Genomic DNA, 15,887 nt, shown 5'->3' on the forward strand with positions numbered 1-15,887 from the left:
AACTTAAAGGAACAATCAAAATTTCCTATTTTGTATATTTATAATTATCGTAAATTTCCCGTTTAATTCAAACATTTTTCAGTTCTTTGATTATTGGTGAATTTTTTCGTATGGTGTTTTAAAAAATAATCGTAAGAATTAGAAAACTTTTGCCTTTTAGCATCTAACCAATGTAAAATATATTTGATCTTTGACGAATAATTGAAATGGTTATATTATTTGTCTTTTTATTATTTAACTGAAAAAAAAAATTAAAAAAAATCAATGACGTAATTATGATATAATATTTATATTATGACGTATTTCTGAAAAATAATATCATCCATTTTTGATTTCAGCCAATTGGCGTAACAACAAACGACCATTATAATATTATATATAATTATAAACCGAACCGAACTGCTCGAGTCAAACGGTTCAGTTCTAGAGAACCGGAACCAGTTCTCGGTTCTGGCTCAGTTCTCAGTTCGGAACCGTGCTCGAGCTGCTCATTTGTGGAACTTCCCCATCCCTACCGATTGGTACCTGATTGGCATTTTCGCCAAATACCGTCACCAATCAGGCAGTTTGCTAACTTTTGATCCAGTGATCAGAAAAGAATGAAATATAGCTCGTTGGAATCGTCTTAACATGACGAATCTAATGGTAGTAAAATCGCATCTCTAGGATTAATAGTTAATAAAAAATTAAATAAAATATAAATGATACATTTTTATTTTTATATTTTACTTAATTTCTCATCAAGTATTAATCCTAGAAATGAGATTTTACTACCATTAGATTTGTCATGTTGAGACGATTCCAATGAGCTATATTTCACCTTTTCTGATTACTGGATCAAAAGTTAGCAAACTGCCTGATTGGTGATGATATTTGGTGAAATTGCCAATCAGGCACCAATCGGTCACCAATCAGGCACCAATTAGCTACCTGATTGGTGACCGATTGGTGCCTGATTTTTCACTTTTTGACCTGTGTAAGTTTTGAAAAAAAAATTCAAAACTTTATAAAAAAAAACGTTTTCTAACATTTTTTTTTATATTTTATATAGGAAATCAGCTCTTATTTGGATACCGATTTCCAAAGGTAAGTTTCGAAACAAAAGTTTCAAAACTTTAAAAAATGTTTTTTAATATTAAAAATGTTTTTTTTTTTACTTTTGTATAGGAAATCGGCTCTAATGTGAACGCCAATATTCCAGATAAGTTTCGCATTTTCGAAACTTCTTTGAAAAAAATGTTTAACGTTTTTTTTTTAATATTATTGTAGGGTTACCGTAAAGTTTCAATTTTTTGAAACTTTTTGACAAAAATTAATAAAAAACGTTTAATTTAACATTTTTTATTATATTTTATTATTTTTTTTTGCAGGGAAATCGGCTCCAATGTGGATACCGGAATCCCACAGGTAGAGTTTCGATTTTTCAAAACTTTTTGAAAAATATTAATAAAAAATGTTTAATTTAACGTTTTTTATTATATTTTATTAAATTTTTTGCAGGGAAATCAGCTCCAATTTGGATACCAGAATCCCGCAGGTAAAGTTTTGATTTTTCGAAACTTTTTGAAAAATATTAATAAAAAACGTTTAACTTAACATTTTTTATTATTTTTATTAATTTTTTTGCAGGAAAATCGGCTCCAATTTGGATACCAGAATCCCGCAGGTAAAGTTTTGATTTTTTGAAACTTTTTGAAAAATATTAATAAAAAACGTTTAATTTAATGTTTTTTTTATTATTTTATTAAATTTTTTGCAGGGAAATCAGCTCCAATTTGGATACCGGAATCCCGCAGGTAAAGTTTCGATTTTTCGAAACTTTTTGAAAAATATTAATAAAAAACGTTTAATTTAACGTTTTTTTTATTATTTTATTAAATTTTTTGCAGGAAATTAGCTTCAATTTGGATACCGAAATCCCGCAGGTAAAGTTTCGATTTTTCAAAACTTTTTGAAAAATATTAATAAAAAACGTTTAATTTAATGTTTTTTTTATTATTTTATTAAATTTTTTGCAAGGAAATCAGCTCCAATTTGGATACCGGAATCCCGCAGGTAAAGTTTTGATTTTTCAAAACTTTTTGAAAAATATTAATAAAAAACATTTAACTTAGCGTTTTTTATTATTTTTATTAATTTTTTTGCAGGGAAATTGGCTCCAATTTGGATACCGGAATCTCGCAGGTAAAGTTTCAAATTTTATTTGAAACTTTAAAAAAAAATGTTAATTTTTAACATTTTTTTGTTTTTTTTTGCAGGGAAATCGGCTCTGACGTGGATACCAAATTCCAGGTAAGTTTCAAAACAAATTTTCGAAACTTTAATTTAAAAAAAAACCATTAACTTTTTTTTCCCTTTTGTATCCTCGGTTAGGTTTCGGGATGAGTTCAACGTGGCATTTCGAAGGTAAAACTTCGAAAGATTTCATTAGTTTATCTAACGAATGTTACTAACATTTGTTCTTAATTTTTGTAGGTCCAGAACACCAAAGTGCAGGTCTTGGACTCTATTTTGAAGGTAACTTCGAAATATTTTAATTTTTTTTTAATGAACGTTAGATAACGTTCATTTTTCTCATTTTTTTTTCTTTGAATAAATAATTCTCCTAATGAAACGTTTCTAATAATGTTTCATTTTTTATTTATAGGTGGCCAGTTCTTCGATATTTGGATGACACGTCAAAAGCTTAATGAGGAAGGTTATTTACTAGTTATTACTTTCAATTAATTCATTTAACGAAGCGTTTTTTACTAACGTTTCATTTACTCTTTTTTTTTAGGTGCCCAGCCTTCGTGTCTATTAATAAGAGCATATGGAAATATTAATGGAAATATGGCCAGTTCTTTGGAATATTTGGATGTGCAAGATTCGGTATAGGTGTTATAGAAGTTTTTTTTTTGATTTATTTTAACGAAACGTTTACTGACGTTTCATTTTCTTCCATTTTTTTTAGAAGACATGAAGTATCACGATCCGAAACATAGATTTTTGGTTAGAATTCTTTTTAGATAGCTACCAATTCTTTGAATATCTTCAGATGTGGATTTTGGTAAGAAGGGATATTTAGATTATTTCTTTAGCAAAACAATTTCTAATGCTTTGTTTTTTCTTTTAGGTAACTTTTTGACTCTTTAGACGCAAGTTTCGGTTGGATATATAAGAATGATGAATTTGAAACAATTTGCAGGTGAGTTTCAAAATGTCAATTGTTGGTGAGTTTTTTGCTTAATTTTTTATTAATTCTTTTTGTTTTTTATTCTTTAGGTTAAAAATAGCGAATTTAGAATGATTTATTATAGGTATTAATATAGCATAGGTGTGTTTTAGATTAGAAAGGTAGAAGGACCCAGAAATATATATATAGGGGTCAGGTGGCGAAAAATTTTTTTACTATGAGCTGTACGCAGAGACTTTTAATATGAGTAGTACGCATAATTGACACCTGATATTGAAAATCCTGCAAAAATACGCAAATAAAATTTCAAACATTAAGTTATTAATTATTTTATCATGGCTTCTATATTATTTATAAAAACTAAATACTAATGTGAAAAAATAGAATTTACCATTTTTTTAATAATATTTTTCTAAAATTTCACTTTTTAACCCTTAGAAATTTCTTTCAATTAATACTAAATATTACAATGTGGTTAGTACATACAGTAAATATATTATATATATAAGATTAGTCAAATTTAGGCCAAAAATACGCAAACTAATTTTTTACATATAAAAATTTTGATAAAAAATACGCAATCTTGATGACCTAACTATAGATGAAAAATTCTAAAATTGTACGCAAATCAAAACTTTACTCCGTCTAATTCCACTATGATGGCGACGCATCTGTGTACCCTACCCCTGTATATATATTTCTGGGTCCTAAGGTAGACATTAATTAAAGAATATATATTAAATGTAATTTTTAATAACAATGTAATTTAAAATGTCTAATAAAATTGAATTAAATTAAAACTAAATTTGGAAAAATCATCCACATTCAATCTAAAATTTAGACAAAATTCAGACAAAATTCGAAAAAAATCATTTAAAATTTGCCGTAATTCAGATAAAATTCATCACAATTGGTTAAACAATTCAGATTAAATTCAGAAAAAATTATCTAAAATTTGCCATAATTCAGACAAAATTCTTCACAATTAGTTAAAACAATTCAGAAAAAATTATCTAAAATTTGCCATAATTTAGACAAAATTCATCACAATTAGTTAAACAATTCAGATTAAAATTACTAAACAATTCAGAATAAAAAATAGATTCAATTCGGACATTCTGATCAGCATTGATCGGCCTGCCAATCGGAACTTTTTTTGGGTTGATAATTTGGCCATCTTTATCACCAAATTCAACCTAAAATCGGACATCCGATTTCTAGCTGATTTGGACTATTTCGACCAGTGATACTCTACAGTTTTACTTACAAGAGGCTGGAACTTGTTATTGATCACCAAATATCATCTTCACGATAGGCTTTGAGGAAGTTTAGGGTCGACTCGTTTGCAAAGGCATCCATTGCGAGTATATGCTGGGCCGTTTTTAGTACGTCATGCATCACACTCTCAGATTCTCGTGCATTTACACCACTACTCATTTGGCGATGAATTGCATTAGCTTCATCTAAAATAGCTACAATCGGACGGGCTAAAAACTCTATACGAGAAAGACTCAACCTGGACTATAATAATATCCCACTTATCTACAGATAAATTCCATTCGTCTTGATAATTACAGATTCTGAGCTCAGCTAATTTAAGATCATTAATTTTACCCAGTGATTCATTACTAAGAGTTTTTCGGTAAGAAATCCAGAGAATGCAGGGCAAATTAGCTTTACTCCTGGCTAAGGAATGGAGATGTTTTCTTAAACCTTTTGTTTTTCCTGTTATTATAGGGGAACGAATCAGAGTTGTACTAGGCACTTCATTCAAGAAATCGGGATAAGCTTCTGGGAAATCTTCCATCTCCTTTACATTAATAACTCCTCCAGATAGTTCAGAAAGTGGGTATGGATTTGATATGGCATTGGCCATTCTATCAACAATCTTTTGTTTAGGTCTTTCTTTCGGCTTGATTATATCTGATGCTCCCTTAAATACCAATCCTCTATGATCAGGTTTATATTGTTTTTGCCAATAGCATTTGAGTATAAAGCATCCATCTCTCAGAAGAAAGCCATATAACTGATCTCTTTCGTGACAGATATCGCAAATAGGACACGCTTCATATGACTTCGCTTGAAAGTTGATAAATCCCTTTTTAATGCTACCGATCTCAAGCCATCCAAATTTTGCCGTAACTTGACTAGCTCCTTTGCTCAAAGCAGTTTCATTTTTGATAGGTTGGAATTCATCCTTTTCTGGCTTTTCAGAAGAAAAGGTTCGGGGCCAGATTTCAGAATAATTGGATTTAGGCTGAACTAAATAATTTTCTAGCTTGCAATATCCTTGTTTAACTGAAGATAATACAGGTCTTTTAACTCTATCCTCTTTTGCTGATCCAAGGAGGCGGTGACTAAAGTGAGATTTATAGAGTCCAACATCAATAAACTCTGAGTATGGCTTCCCAACCCTATCAGCGACTTTTTCTACAAAACCCCTAAGGTCTCTGTAATCAATAAAATGGGTATAAGGATACACGATATGCCAGCTACATTTATATAATACTGACGCTAATCCAAAAAATGCCATCATAGAATTCCAAGAGTGTGGCTTGCACATTAATTTCAATTCTGAAATATATTCACTTTCTTTTTTAAAACCACAATCATTTATAATTATATTTTCGTTATCAAAAACCTCATTTCAATAGATAATATCCTGTTCAAAAATTGATTGCTGCAAATAAAATAGTGCATGCGTCATCAATTCAATTATTGTGGCTAATCGTAATTGAAGATTAAAATTTTCATTCCCAAATACAATTAAAGATGCGCTGTTGAAAAAACAATTTCCATCTGGTGACGATTTTATACAGATATAATCTTCATATCTTTCTGGAAGCAATTTCATTGCTTCATGGTCTTGATTGTCTTCATTCCATTTTTCGTTAATAAAATTATTATTTATATTGGGCAATATACTAGTAGTATCAAACTGAACACCATAATTAATTACTTCACTGAGCATTATATTATCTTTACTGAGAAAATCAAAGATGGAATATAAAATATCTGCGGCAGTAGAAGAATTCATTTTAAATGATATACAGTATTCTAAGAGAATATCTGAAATTTGTTTATTTAATTTTTTCGTCTCAAATAATTCTCACGAAAGTCAGGATTTATTTATTAATATATTTTTCCCGAATATTTTACAGTAGTATAATTAAGCTTTATTTGATTTGTAAACAATGGATAAAATCGTTAAATTTGTTATTTTAACATGCTTCAAAATATTAAAAAAGTTAATTTGTCATTTCATTTTCGTCATATCTCCCTAAAATTCCTAAAATATCATTATCTTTTCTCACGATCTATCTTTTGAGTGATTAAATTATCAAATTACTTGCATTAATAATAGTGTAACAAAAAAAATTCAATTGAAAAAAAAATTATTTTTTTTTAATCGTTTTCTTATTACATATAATATCAGATTCTTATAAAATAACTGACAGTGATCTGCGTCTTTCTCGTTATTATATAATATACAGTATTTTTTATGAAATATTTGATAAAAATTTTTAGGTCTAACATGTTATAGTTAAAAAGGGGTAAATTTTTGAAGTGTAAGAATTCGGAATATTCTTTCTGAAAAATACACGATTATGGTTTAAGCACAAGCCACAGATCAGCCTAAAAGGGTAATTCTCAGTGGCGAATTTTTTTTATCTTCGGAAGTGTAGAATTCCGAAAAATTCGGATTTTTTTTTCGGGAAAATACTTGATTATTTAAATAGTAAATTTCAATATGATAATTTCTAATAATTATTCTCTTTTTGTAAGTCAATTAAAAAATAAAATTTTGTTGTAATTGGATATAATCTATATGTCCAATCAAAAATTTGGACTTGGATTGGACAATATCCAATAGTCCAATAGTTCAAATAATTATCACTGGTCACAAGAGTTTAAAAAACTCTGTGTACTTCCATTTTTTTATCTATTAAATATACACTTTTTGCGTAGGACTCTTCATAATCTTGTTATATTTATTATTCTACTGAAATAACTTTTCGTACAATAATTTGAAATAATAAACCCAATCTTCATATCTTTTATTAAATCAAGAAACTTTAAACTTTGATAAGTTTGAAATCATCTTTTTCAATACATGGATATTTTTGTCAATAATTTTGTGACAGATTTCTCTTATCCATATGTTTTTTTTTTGCTGTTTTTTCTGTTTTTTTTCACCTTAGTAAGATATAGTAAATATTACAAAAAAAGCACAAAACGTAATCTAGTGTGACGCTTAAATTTTGATTGGCATAATCTTGTGTAATATGATTTAACAACTGTACTAAAAACTTTAACGATGAATCTGTTGATTTGCTTACTTCGATATTGAGTCAAGAGGTGAGTTAGTTTGATATCGATCCCGCTGAAATATGTATTTGAAATCGATCTATATGATTTTTATCTTAGGCCTGGGGGTAACCTATCTTATAAGTAAGTGGGGTCCTATTGTTTCAGGAAGAATTCTGATTAATTTTTCTAAAATTGAAATATTAATATGTTTTAATATTATTAAAATTTTGGGACGCTTACAATAAGCCAAGACGCGTGCTACAACTTATAACACAGTACAAGAAGGGTCAAAAAAGGAAAGTGATTGGTTTATTAATAATGCAACTAGTGAAAATGAATCTGTATACGATGAATTTATCAAATTTAAATCAGTATCTTCTTCATTCAGTACAATCTTGAGTAAAAAAAGTCCGTTAGATATGTGAAAAATAAAATCGTAATCACGTGACTGCGAAATTGACACGATACTGCGCTACAAATATTCTCTATTGAAAATAATTAATAATTCTTTGAACTTTATATATTGCGGAACAGGAGTTTGCAAATAATTGTTCCTGTCACAATTCGTCATGCCGGGGAATTCGCTATAATGTTCCTGTTGCTTTCAGTTAACTTTAATAATAAGAATATGATGGATTTATTTAATAATTGTTATTCGTGTGATAAATTTGAAATAAAATATAACTATAATGATAAAATGAAATTTAAAAAATAAGGTATGAATAAAATATAGTTATAATAAAAGCTCTAAACTTTTCATTCTGTCTATTTGTCAGCACTTTCACTACTATCATCATCTAAATCTAGCCCACTTAAAAGACGTTTGATTTCATACTTATGCTTTCTAGTTAATTCTATAGGCTCTAATTTTAAAATAATTTTATTATTTAAAAATAAAAATTTTATAATCCGATTCATAAAGTCTTCCCTATTAAAGTATTTAAAGTCATCATTAGCTGTATATCTATATATTTTTTTGAAATTAAAATATTTCATATCATTTCTTAAATATCTTCTATAAATTTTCTTCTTAATAATTTTCATAGCAAGTTTTATTATCTCGTCATCGTTTTGTGTATGATATTTTTTATAATCTTTCACATCTTTATCGTTGCTATATTTAGGATTTTTAAATTTTAAAGCCATTAAATAAGCTTTCATTAATGTTTCGTTCTCGGTATTTTCAACAAAATATTTTAAAATCTTATCATCAGTTGGTACCTTTTCCCAATCTTCGATTAATGCACCACCACTTATTTCTTTATCACCATGATTTTTGCCATTTCCATTACTACTTTTTTCATTTGTTTTTAATTTTCCGGAAATCTTGTTGATTAATTCATCTATATTGATATCTTCATGATTTTTGCCATTTCTTGTTTCTAATTTTTCAATTAATTCAATAAGTCTTCCAGCAAGTATCGCGGAAATTTTTATATTTTCTTCATCATTCATTTTATTTTTCATTAAATATTTTTTAATCTTCCTACATAAATATTCATCATCTTTAATCTCAATCTCTTTACAAGAACAAGTTCGGGTAACTTTATTTTGTAAATCTTTTATTAAATATTTCTTGATTTCATCATCGGTTTCTTCATATTTCAGAAGTTTCAGAACTAGATTCAAAACGAGCTTTGCTTCAACTTCCGTTCCAAAAAATGTCACGTCATCATTTTCTGTATTATATTTTCCAAAATAAGTTTCATAATCATCCTTTTCTATTAAATAAGTTCTCTTCAATAGCCTATAATAAATTGCTAATGGAATGAAAAGAATTAAAATAGGAATCGATATAAATTTAATAGGAATATTATTAAGATTAATAATTTTTTCATAGAGTTTTACACAATAAGATAAGACTATATTGATGACCCAGACTATCCCAATCGCAATTATGTTTATAGCCAAAAAATAATCAGCATATCGCCAAGAAGAATCGATCAAATTTGTGCTTAATAAAATTGAGATGATCGCCAAAATGATGACATACAAAGACATTAGAATAGAGAAACCTATACCAAATTTCTTTTCTAGATAAATAAGATAATTGATACGTCTTAAAAAGCTTTCATAGTTTTTGTGTCTTTCAATAGGTAATTCCTTAAATTCATCTTTAGGTATCTTCATCAATGTGGGTATAGTTTCATCGGTTTTATCAATTATTATTTGTAACAAATTTGTAGAGTTATTTTTACTTAATTTGAATTTCTCCATAAAGGACCTTACGAGTACCAGAACTCCACTGATACCTGTTAAGCTTGGCAACGTAATTTTCAAAATCTTGTTAGTGTTATTATATTTTGCGAGAAGAAATAAACATACTCCAATAAATATAGTGATAATGGCGATCGAAAGATGTGTTATCATTAAATTCGTCCGTCTTGCTAAATTTGTTTCTGCTTTGTTCCATTCTTCCTTCATACTCAGAAGAACAAAAAGTTTTTTTCTATCTTCTTTTTTATAACCATAAACTTCTTTGGTTTTATCCTCAGTCTTATTATTTTTGTCCTCTTTGGTCTTATTTTCTTTGTCCTCAGTCATATCGATAAATTTTTTTTCTAAACTCGTAAGCGTAACCAGAATTCTAAAATTACAATTTAAAAAAAAAATAAAAAAAAATTTTTTTATTTTAGAAAAAGAGAAGAATAAATTTAATTTTTGTTATAAAAAGAAAAAGTTTCATTATCTTCCACAAAAAAAGCAATTTGATGCAAAATATGCATTAAGAAGGCAATTTATTATAGAAAAAAATTTCATTAAGAAAAGGCAATTTATTATAGAAAAAAATTTCATTATTTTCCACAAAAAAAGCAATTTGATGCCAAAATATACATTAAGAAAGGCAATTTATTATAGAAAAAAATTTCATTATTTTCCACAAAAAAAGCAATTTGATGCAAAATATACATTAAGAAAGGCAATTTATTATAGAAAAAAATTTCATTATTTTCCACAAAAAAAGCAATTTGATGCAAAATATGCATTAAGAAAGGCAATTATTTTAGAAAAAAATTTCATTATTTTCCACAAAAAAAGCAATTGGCGCAAAAATATTCATTAAGAAAGGCAATTATTTTAGAAAAAAATTTCATTATTTTCCACAAAAAAAGCAATTGGCGCAAAAATATGCTTTAAGAAAAGACAATTATTTTTAATTGAATGCGATTTCAGTGGCCCCGTTTATTTACCTAAGCATAAAAAAAGTGTCATATTAAATATATTAAGTGACTTTTCGCTTTATTTAAATTATCAGTTCAGGAAGATGAATTTATTTATTTTATTTCTTAAAGAGTGGTTATCGAGATCAATCGTATGTACAAAAAAAGACAAAGATTCTCGATATTCATCCCAGCGCAGGACCTCACCCTTCGATGGAACTATTTTAGCAGTAAGACTACGCTACTGAGAAAATTAACGGGCTAAAAAATGAAAAAACAACCCTAAAAAAAAAGAAAAAATTAGATAGGATCCGTATTTTGCTTTCGACCAAAGGCCGCCACTTGTCAATACTGTTAGAACTTAGAAGTGGAATGATTCACACTATTCTAAATTGTTTAAAATTGAACTAACAATCTTCTTTTAAATAATCTTTTTTGTAAATTCTAGAAATGAAGGGTAAAGTTACTTTGTGACTTTATAAGTTTATTAAGATAAATCATCTTCCAAGAAATGTCATCAGCTAAATTTAATCTTTACCATTTCTACTTACGATGTATTTTTTAGACAAAATGAATAAATAACAACGGTATATAATTGTACTTTCAATATAAATCCACAGTCGGATAATTTAACGGAAATTGGCCGAATAATTTGTACTAGGAAAGAAATTCATAAACTTATCTGATCCAAGAATTACTACCATTTCAAAACCACAGTATATAAAATTACATTATATATGGTTAACTGAACAATATTAATGACAAATTTAGTTGGACTTTTACATATAACATAATACTGTATAGGGGGGTGCGTTGCTACGCACCTACGTATAAAATTTAAACCCATTTATATTAAACTCTTCTCGTCTATTGTTCTATCATACAATATTTAACAATTTCTTAATCGATTTCGGGTTCTTATATACCTTTATCGCTTTATGTATAATATTTATGTTCCATATATGACAAATTGTCGCGCCTTGCAACAATCGAGATAACAACCTGCTAAATGATGTTTAAACGAGAAATATATCATTCGTATATTGAAAATTTACAATAATAAGAAATGCTACTAATAAAAGAAATTTTAATAATTGAATATTGAGCTTTTTGATCCAGGTTGTGAGTTATCATATTTTTGACTCACCACTTAGAAATGAACAAGATAAAGACGGGAATAAAAATGACTTATTTAATTTTTTAGAAATTGGTATGAAAGTCATCGTCCATACTATAATCAAACGTCGGCAATCGTTGAAAAAAACTTCCTAAAATGCCTTGAAAAGAATAACCAATCACTACTAAATTTATGGTTTATTATGTGAACGCAAAAAAAAATCCCCCTTTTTTTATTTGAAATGTTATAAAATCAGAAATCGTCCTTGCTAATCAAGTTATGAATGACATCAATGTTTTTTTTCAAGTTTGATAATACCTAGCCACATTTAATTATTATAAAAATTGATGCCACGCAATTGATTTTAAATTATGTATTTTTAAAAAAATTACAAAATATATTTCAGAATAAAATATTGAACGTGGTTAATTCGTTAAAATTACACGTAATTAATATTCAAATGGGCTTTGTCGAAATTTGATGTCCGATAACATAATTGTAATTGGCCATTTAATAATTATTCAACTTTTATATTAGATGTGGCTTTTGGCAAAGTAAAATGAGTTGCAAGCCAGTTAAGCCACGATTAGGGTAGTAATGTAATCTAACGAATCGTGGCCAATTTATTTTTCAGCCTATAGTCGATCTTGTTAATCTAGGCAATACTCGGCTGAATTAAGTAAGCCATCAGCAAGCCTTCTTATAGGCTTAAATGGCTTTGATAAAAAATTAAACGTTTTTGATGTTTAAATCGACACGAAATAATTGAACATAGGCGTTTCGAATATCCAATATGTTTCCTTTACGAATTGAACGAGGACAAAGTTTTCAAAAAGTAAATAATTCTCGTTGAGAATAATTGATAATTTTTTCACAAAGAAAAGAGGCTTTGAATTAAAAAAAAAAAAGTTTTCTTTTTTGATTTGAAGTAAATCTTGAATGAACCATATTATATAAAAAAAGCTATATAAACACGGTCTTCCTTCCTAGTTAAATCTTCACTTCACTGAAGAAATAATAATAAAAAAATATCTTCCTTTAATAGTGGATTATTTTTTTTTTTTTCAAAATGAAGTTCGTTTATATTTGTTTCCTTAGCACCTATATTATTGCTCTCTTCTTCAACATAGCTATATTTGCTCATCCTCATTGCGTCAGTACTATTACTGAGATAAAAACTATAACCCATCGTCCAAGAACTACTACAACTATCACAAGGGTAATAATTATTAAAAATATTTTTTTTTTGTTTAATTGATGATTATTCATTTTCTTTCTCTTTTTTTTTATTTCAAAGAAAGTTACTACTACATCTGCTACAGTTAAAACTTCAACTACCTTCTACACCATAACTAATGCTTGTAAAAAACCTACCCCCACACCACCACCACCAGCTAAAATTAAAACGGCACCGACACCTCCTCCTAAAGTTCCTGTTGCCATCGCTAAGATCAGCAAGGCCCCTCCTAAAGCTCCAACTCCAACAGCTAAAGCTAAAGTAGCTACAGTAGCTAAAGTAGCTGCTAAAGCTAAAGTAGCTACAGAAGCTAAAGTATCTGCTAAAGTAGCTACAGTAGCTAAAGTTCATTATGCTAAGACTGGTACGACGGCTAAAGTCATAAAAATTAAAACCGTAAAAAAGGTCACTATCCATAAAACAATTCAATCTGCTCCTAAAATAGTACACGTTAAAACAGTACAAATTAAAACAGTTAAATCAGTTCATAAATCAAGTAGTGGTGGTTATTAGATAAATCATCAATTTTTGTAAATAGTTTTTCCTTGATCTTTTAGAATGTAAATAATTATTTTATTAAAAATCTTGTACATAAAAATAGTTTTTTTTTCCTTAGATTAGATTTATTTTTTACATTCTTAAGATATTTTTTTTGTGAATTCTTTCCATCTTTTTTTTCTGTATTAATATGTATAATTTCGAGATTTCATTTAAATTGTTTAATAAATTAACAATTGAATTCTTGTAAAATCTTTAAATCATTATCTTGAAATGTGGTTTTATTTTGTGTCACAATAACATGATTAATTTCGAAATACGCATAAAGGGAACATGATATTCATACGAATAAACTCGATTATGAGGATATTAACTATATGATCCGGTTTCATTTGTCCGAAACGGTTGAAAGTTTTGAAAGTTTATGTTGTCCACCTTCCGTGATGCTCAATTTTTGAACGAAAAAAATGGATATTTCCTTGTGAATTTGTGTAACCACAGACAAATTATATTCATGTCATTTTTTCGTCAGCCAATAATAATTTCTTCGCCACAACGTTTTTGACACAATCAGGTTTACGAGTAGTCACGACCGAAATTTGCGCTGGTAATTGATTTTTTTTTTTTCGCATAATTTGTCCCTGTCACCGCTGGTAAGTGTCTCCCAATAATTTACCTCTCGATCAAAAAATTTGCAGTAACAAAATATCGTTTAAGTCTGATCTCTTTTTTCCGCATCCTAAAAACACAAAAGTTCCTGAAAATATTTGAGTTTCGTGATCCCATCCTGTGGTGGCTTCTCTTGGGACTTTCAAGCCTCAGATGCTTTGAAAGAAAACTTAAGGAAACAATTCACGAGAAAACAAAATTACTGATTTATTTAATTCTAGCAGAAGGAAAAACTCTCATTTCACAATTGTCTCAAGGAGAAATTGATAGCTCTCATGGTAATCAAATACTTAATGCCAGCAGATTTCTTTTTTTTTCAGTCCCCTATACTAATACTTTTTTTTTAAAAAAAAAAATTTTTAAAGAACTAGTTAATATCACGTGAGAAGAAAAAGCATATGATCGGATTATCTGATCGATTTTTTTTTTTATATGATGGTTTAAAAAATCGTTTTCACAATAGAATTTTCAAATTCAAATTCTGAGTGATTCCATATTATTAAATATAGAGCGCTTTTCTATAGAAATTGAATTGAAAGATAAGAGACTACTATATCGATAAAAAACGATAAAATTGTGAATTATAAAGACATTAATTATTTTAATCAAGACTAAGTAACCGATTTCGTTCAACTTGATTAGAAGAAAAATACTCAAATTCGCGTTCTACAACGAAACGCAGAAAAACTTCAAGGTGACGTCGACTAAAAGCAAATTTTACATTTACGTTTACTAAAATCATCAAACAAGAATTACAAGAAAAAAATGATCGTACAATCAGAATCCCTAATAATAATCAATTGATAATTTGATCCAGTTTTATGATAAAATAGCAAGTTACGTCATTATCAATAGAACCCATTCAAAATAACGATCAAGTGCATTCTTCAACGTATTTTCAGCACATCAAATGGAGTTTATTAGAATATTACCATCTCAATCGAAATCAGAAACATTCAAAATAAACGAACGATTTCATATCGAAATCACCAAATATACAAATAAACGTGACCTCCAAACCATTCTTCAAGAAAGTTAGCACAAACATTATCAATTCGAATAGGATAATTTCCAACCGTACATTCTATAAAGTCAACAAATATTAACCGAAATGCCACAAATAGAAACAGCTCATTTAAACAAATCCATCAAACTGCTCCAGACCATACCATCTATAGCGATAATATATTTGCTTATATGAATAAAGAAATAGCTGACCTCAAGGTTCTGAAAAAAGACAATGAAGAATCTAAAACAATCTGAAATTCATAAATAATGAATTAACATAAAACAAAACCATCAATCTACAAAACAAGATATCGTAGCTATCAAAAATACCATAACAAACCACATCCTTCAAATTAACTCTACTAGACACCCTAGTTACAATTTTCCGCATAAAACTCGAACTATCACTAATCATCTTATCAAATTCCTCATAGAATTTCATCAACAAAAAAAATCAACATTATAAAAAATCGTAATCAACACATAAATAAGGCATTTATCGTCTTTGGAGAAAATAACATAATCTTGTTCATTGTGATTAATATTTGTAGTCTCTAGATTTTAGTAAATATTAATATGGATTTACGCTTAAATTTTGATTTATTTATAAAAAATGATAGCAATAGATTTTTTTCACGCTATTTTTATAAATCGTATTTCAGCATTGTAAAAAATAAAGTTGAGAAATTGATTTAATAATAATACTATGGT

The 15,887-nt window shown here is 28.0% G+C and overlaps 6 protein-coding genes across 6 annotated transcripts; 3 read left to right on the forward strand and 3 right to left on the reverse strand.

Annotated features, from left to right (window-relative positions):
* Positions 1 to 1,384: 1,384 nt before the first annotated feature.
* On the forward strand, positions 1,385 to 2,273 carry OCT59_021389 (uncharacterized protein; the record flags this gene model as incomplete). The annotated part of the gene is made up of 8 exons (XM_066149841.1): positions 1,385 to 1,407; positions 1,501 to 1,537; positions 1,630 to 1,666; positions 1,760 to 1,796; positions 1,890 to 1,925; positions 2,020 to 2,055; positions 2,148 to 2,184; positions 2,259 to 2,273. The coding sequence occupies 8 exons, from the start codon at positions 1,385 to 1,387 to the stop codon at positions 2,271 to 2,273; spliced, it is 258 nt and encodes an 85-aa protein (XP_065990707.1).
* A 108-nt stretch (positions 2,274 to 2,381) lies between these two features.
* Positions 2,382 to 2,877, forward strand: OCT59_021390 (uncharacterized protein; the record flags this gene model as incomplete). The annotated part of the gene is made up of 4 exons (XM_066149842.1): positions 2,382 to 2,406; positions 2,476 to 2,517; positions 2,648 to 2,698; positions 2,780 to 2,877. The coding sequence occupies 4 exons, from the start codon at positions 2,382 to 2,384 to the stop codon at positions 2,875 to 2,877; spliced, it is 216 nt and encodes a 71-aa protein (XP_065990708.1).
* Positions 2,878 to 4,465: 1,588 nt separating this feature from the next.
* Positions 4,466 to 5,738, reverse strand: OCT59_021391 (uncharacterized protein; the record flags this gene model as incomplete). Its single annotated transcript, XM_066149843.1, has 2 exons — positions 4,466 to 4,662; positions 4,751 to 5,738. The coding sequence occupies 2 exons, from the start codon at positions 5,736 to 5,738 to the stop codon at positions 4,466 to 4,468; spliced, it is 1,185 nt and encodes a 394-aa protein (XP_065990709.1).
* Positions 5,739 to 5,822: 84 nt separating this feature from the next.
* On the reverse strand, positions 5,823 to 6,212 carry OCT59_021392 (uncharacterized protein; the record flags this gene model as incomplete). The annotated part of the gene is made up of 1 exon (XM_066149844.1): positions 5,823 to 6,212. One exon carries the CDS (start codon positions 6,210 to 6,212, stop codon positions 5,823 to 5,825), a length of 390 nt encoding a protein of 129 aa, XP_065990710.1.
* Positions 6,213 to 8,251: 2,039 nt separating this feature from the next.
* Positions 8,252 to 10,030, reverse strand: OCT59_021393 (uncharacterized protein; the record flags this gene model as incomplete). The annotated part of the gene is made up of 1 exon (XM_025328299.1): positions 8,252 to 10,030. The coding sequence occupies one exon, from the start codon at positions 10,028 to 10,030 to the stop codon at positions 8,252 to 8,254; it is 1,779 nt and encodes a 592-aa protein (XP_025167222.1).
* Positions 10,031 to 12,764: 2,734 nt separating this feature from the next.
* OCT59_021394 (uncharacterized protein) lies at positions 12,765 to 13,765 on the forward strand. The gene is made up of 2 exons (XM_025322084.2): positions 12,765 to 12,983; positions 13,062 to 13,765. The coding sequence occupies exons 1-2, from the start codon at positions 12,834 to 12,836 to the stop codon at positions 13,512 to 13,514; spliced, it is 603 nt and encodes a 200-aa protein (XP_025167221.1). The 5' UTR covers positions 12,765 to 12,833; the 3' UTR covers positions 13,515 to 13,765.
* The last annotated feature ends 2,122 nt before the right edge of the window (positions 13,766 to 15,887 follow it).

The sequence above is a fragment of the Rhizophagus irregularis genome, chromosome 3 (assembly GCF_026210795.1).
Source record: "Rhizophagus irregularis chromosome 3, complete sequence".
In the NCBI taxonomy this organism is placed as follows: domain Eukaryota; kingdom Fungi; phylum Glomeromycota; class Glomeromycetes; order Glomerales; family Glomeraceae; genus Rhizophagus; species Rhizophagus irregularis.

What these genes read in the sequence shown, in the direction of transcription:
- OCT59_021394 (XM_025322084.2), top strand. Translation starts at nt 12,834, where the DNA reads ATGAAGTTCGTTTATATTTGTTTCCTTAGCACCTATATTATTGCTCTC. An exon ending in CTACTACAACTATCACAAGG is followed by an intron (nt 12,984 to 13,061) that starts GTAATAATTATT and finishes TTTATTTCAAAG; the next exon opens with AAAGTTACTACTACATCTGC.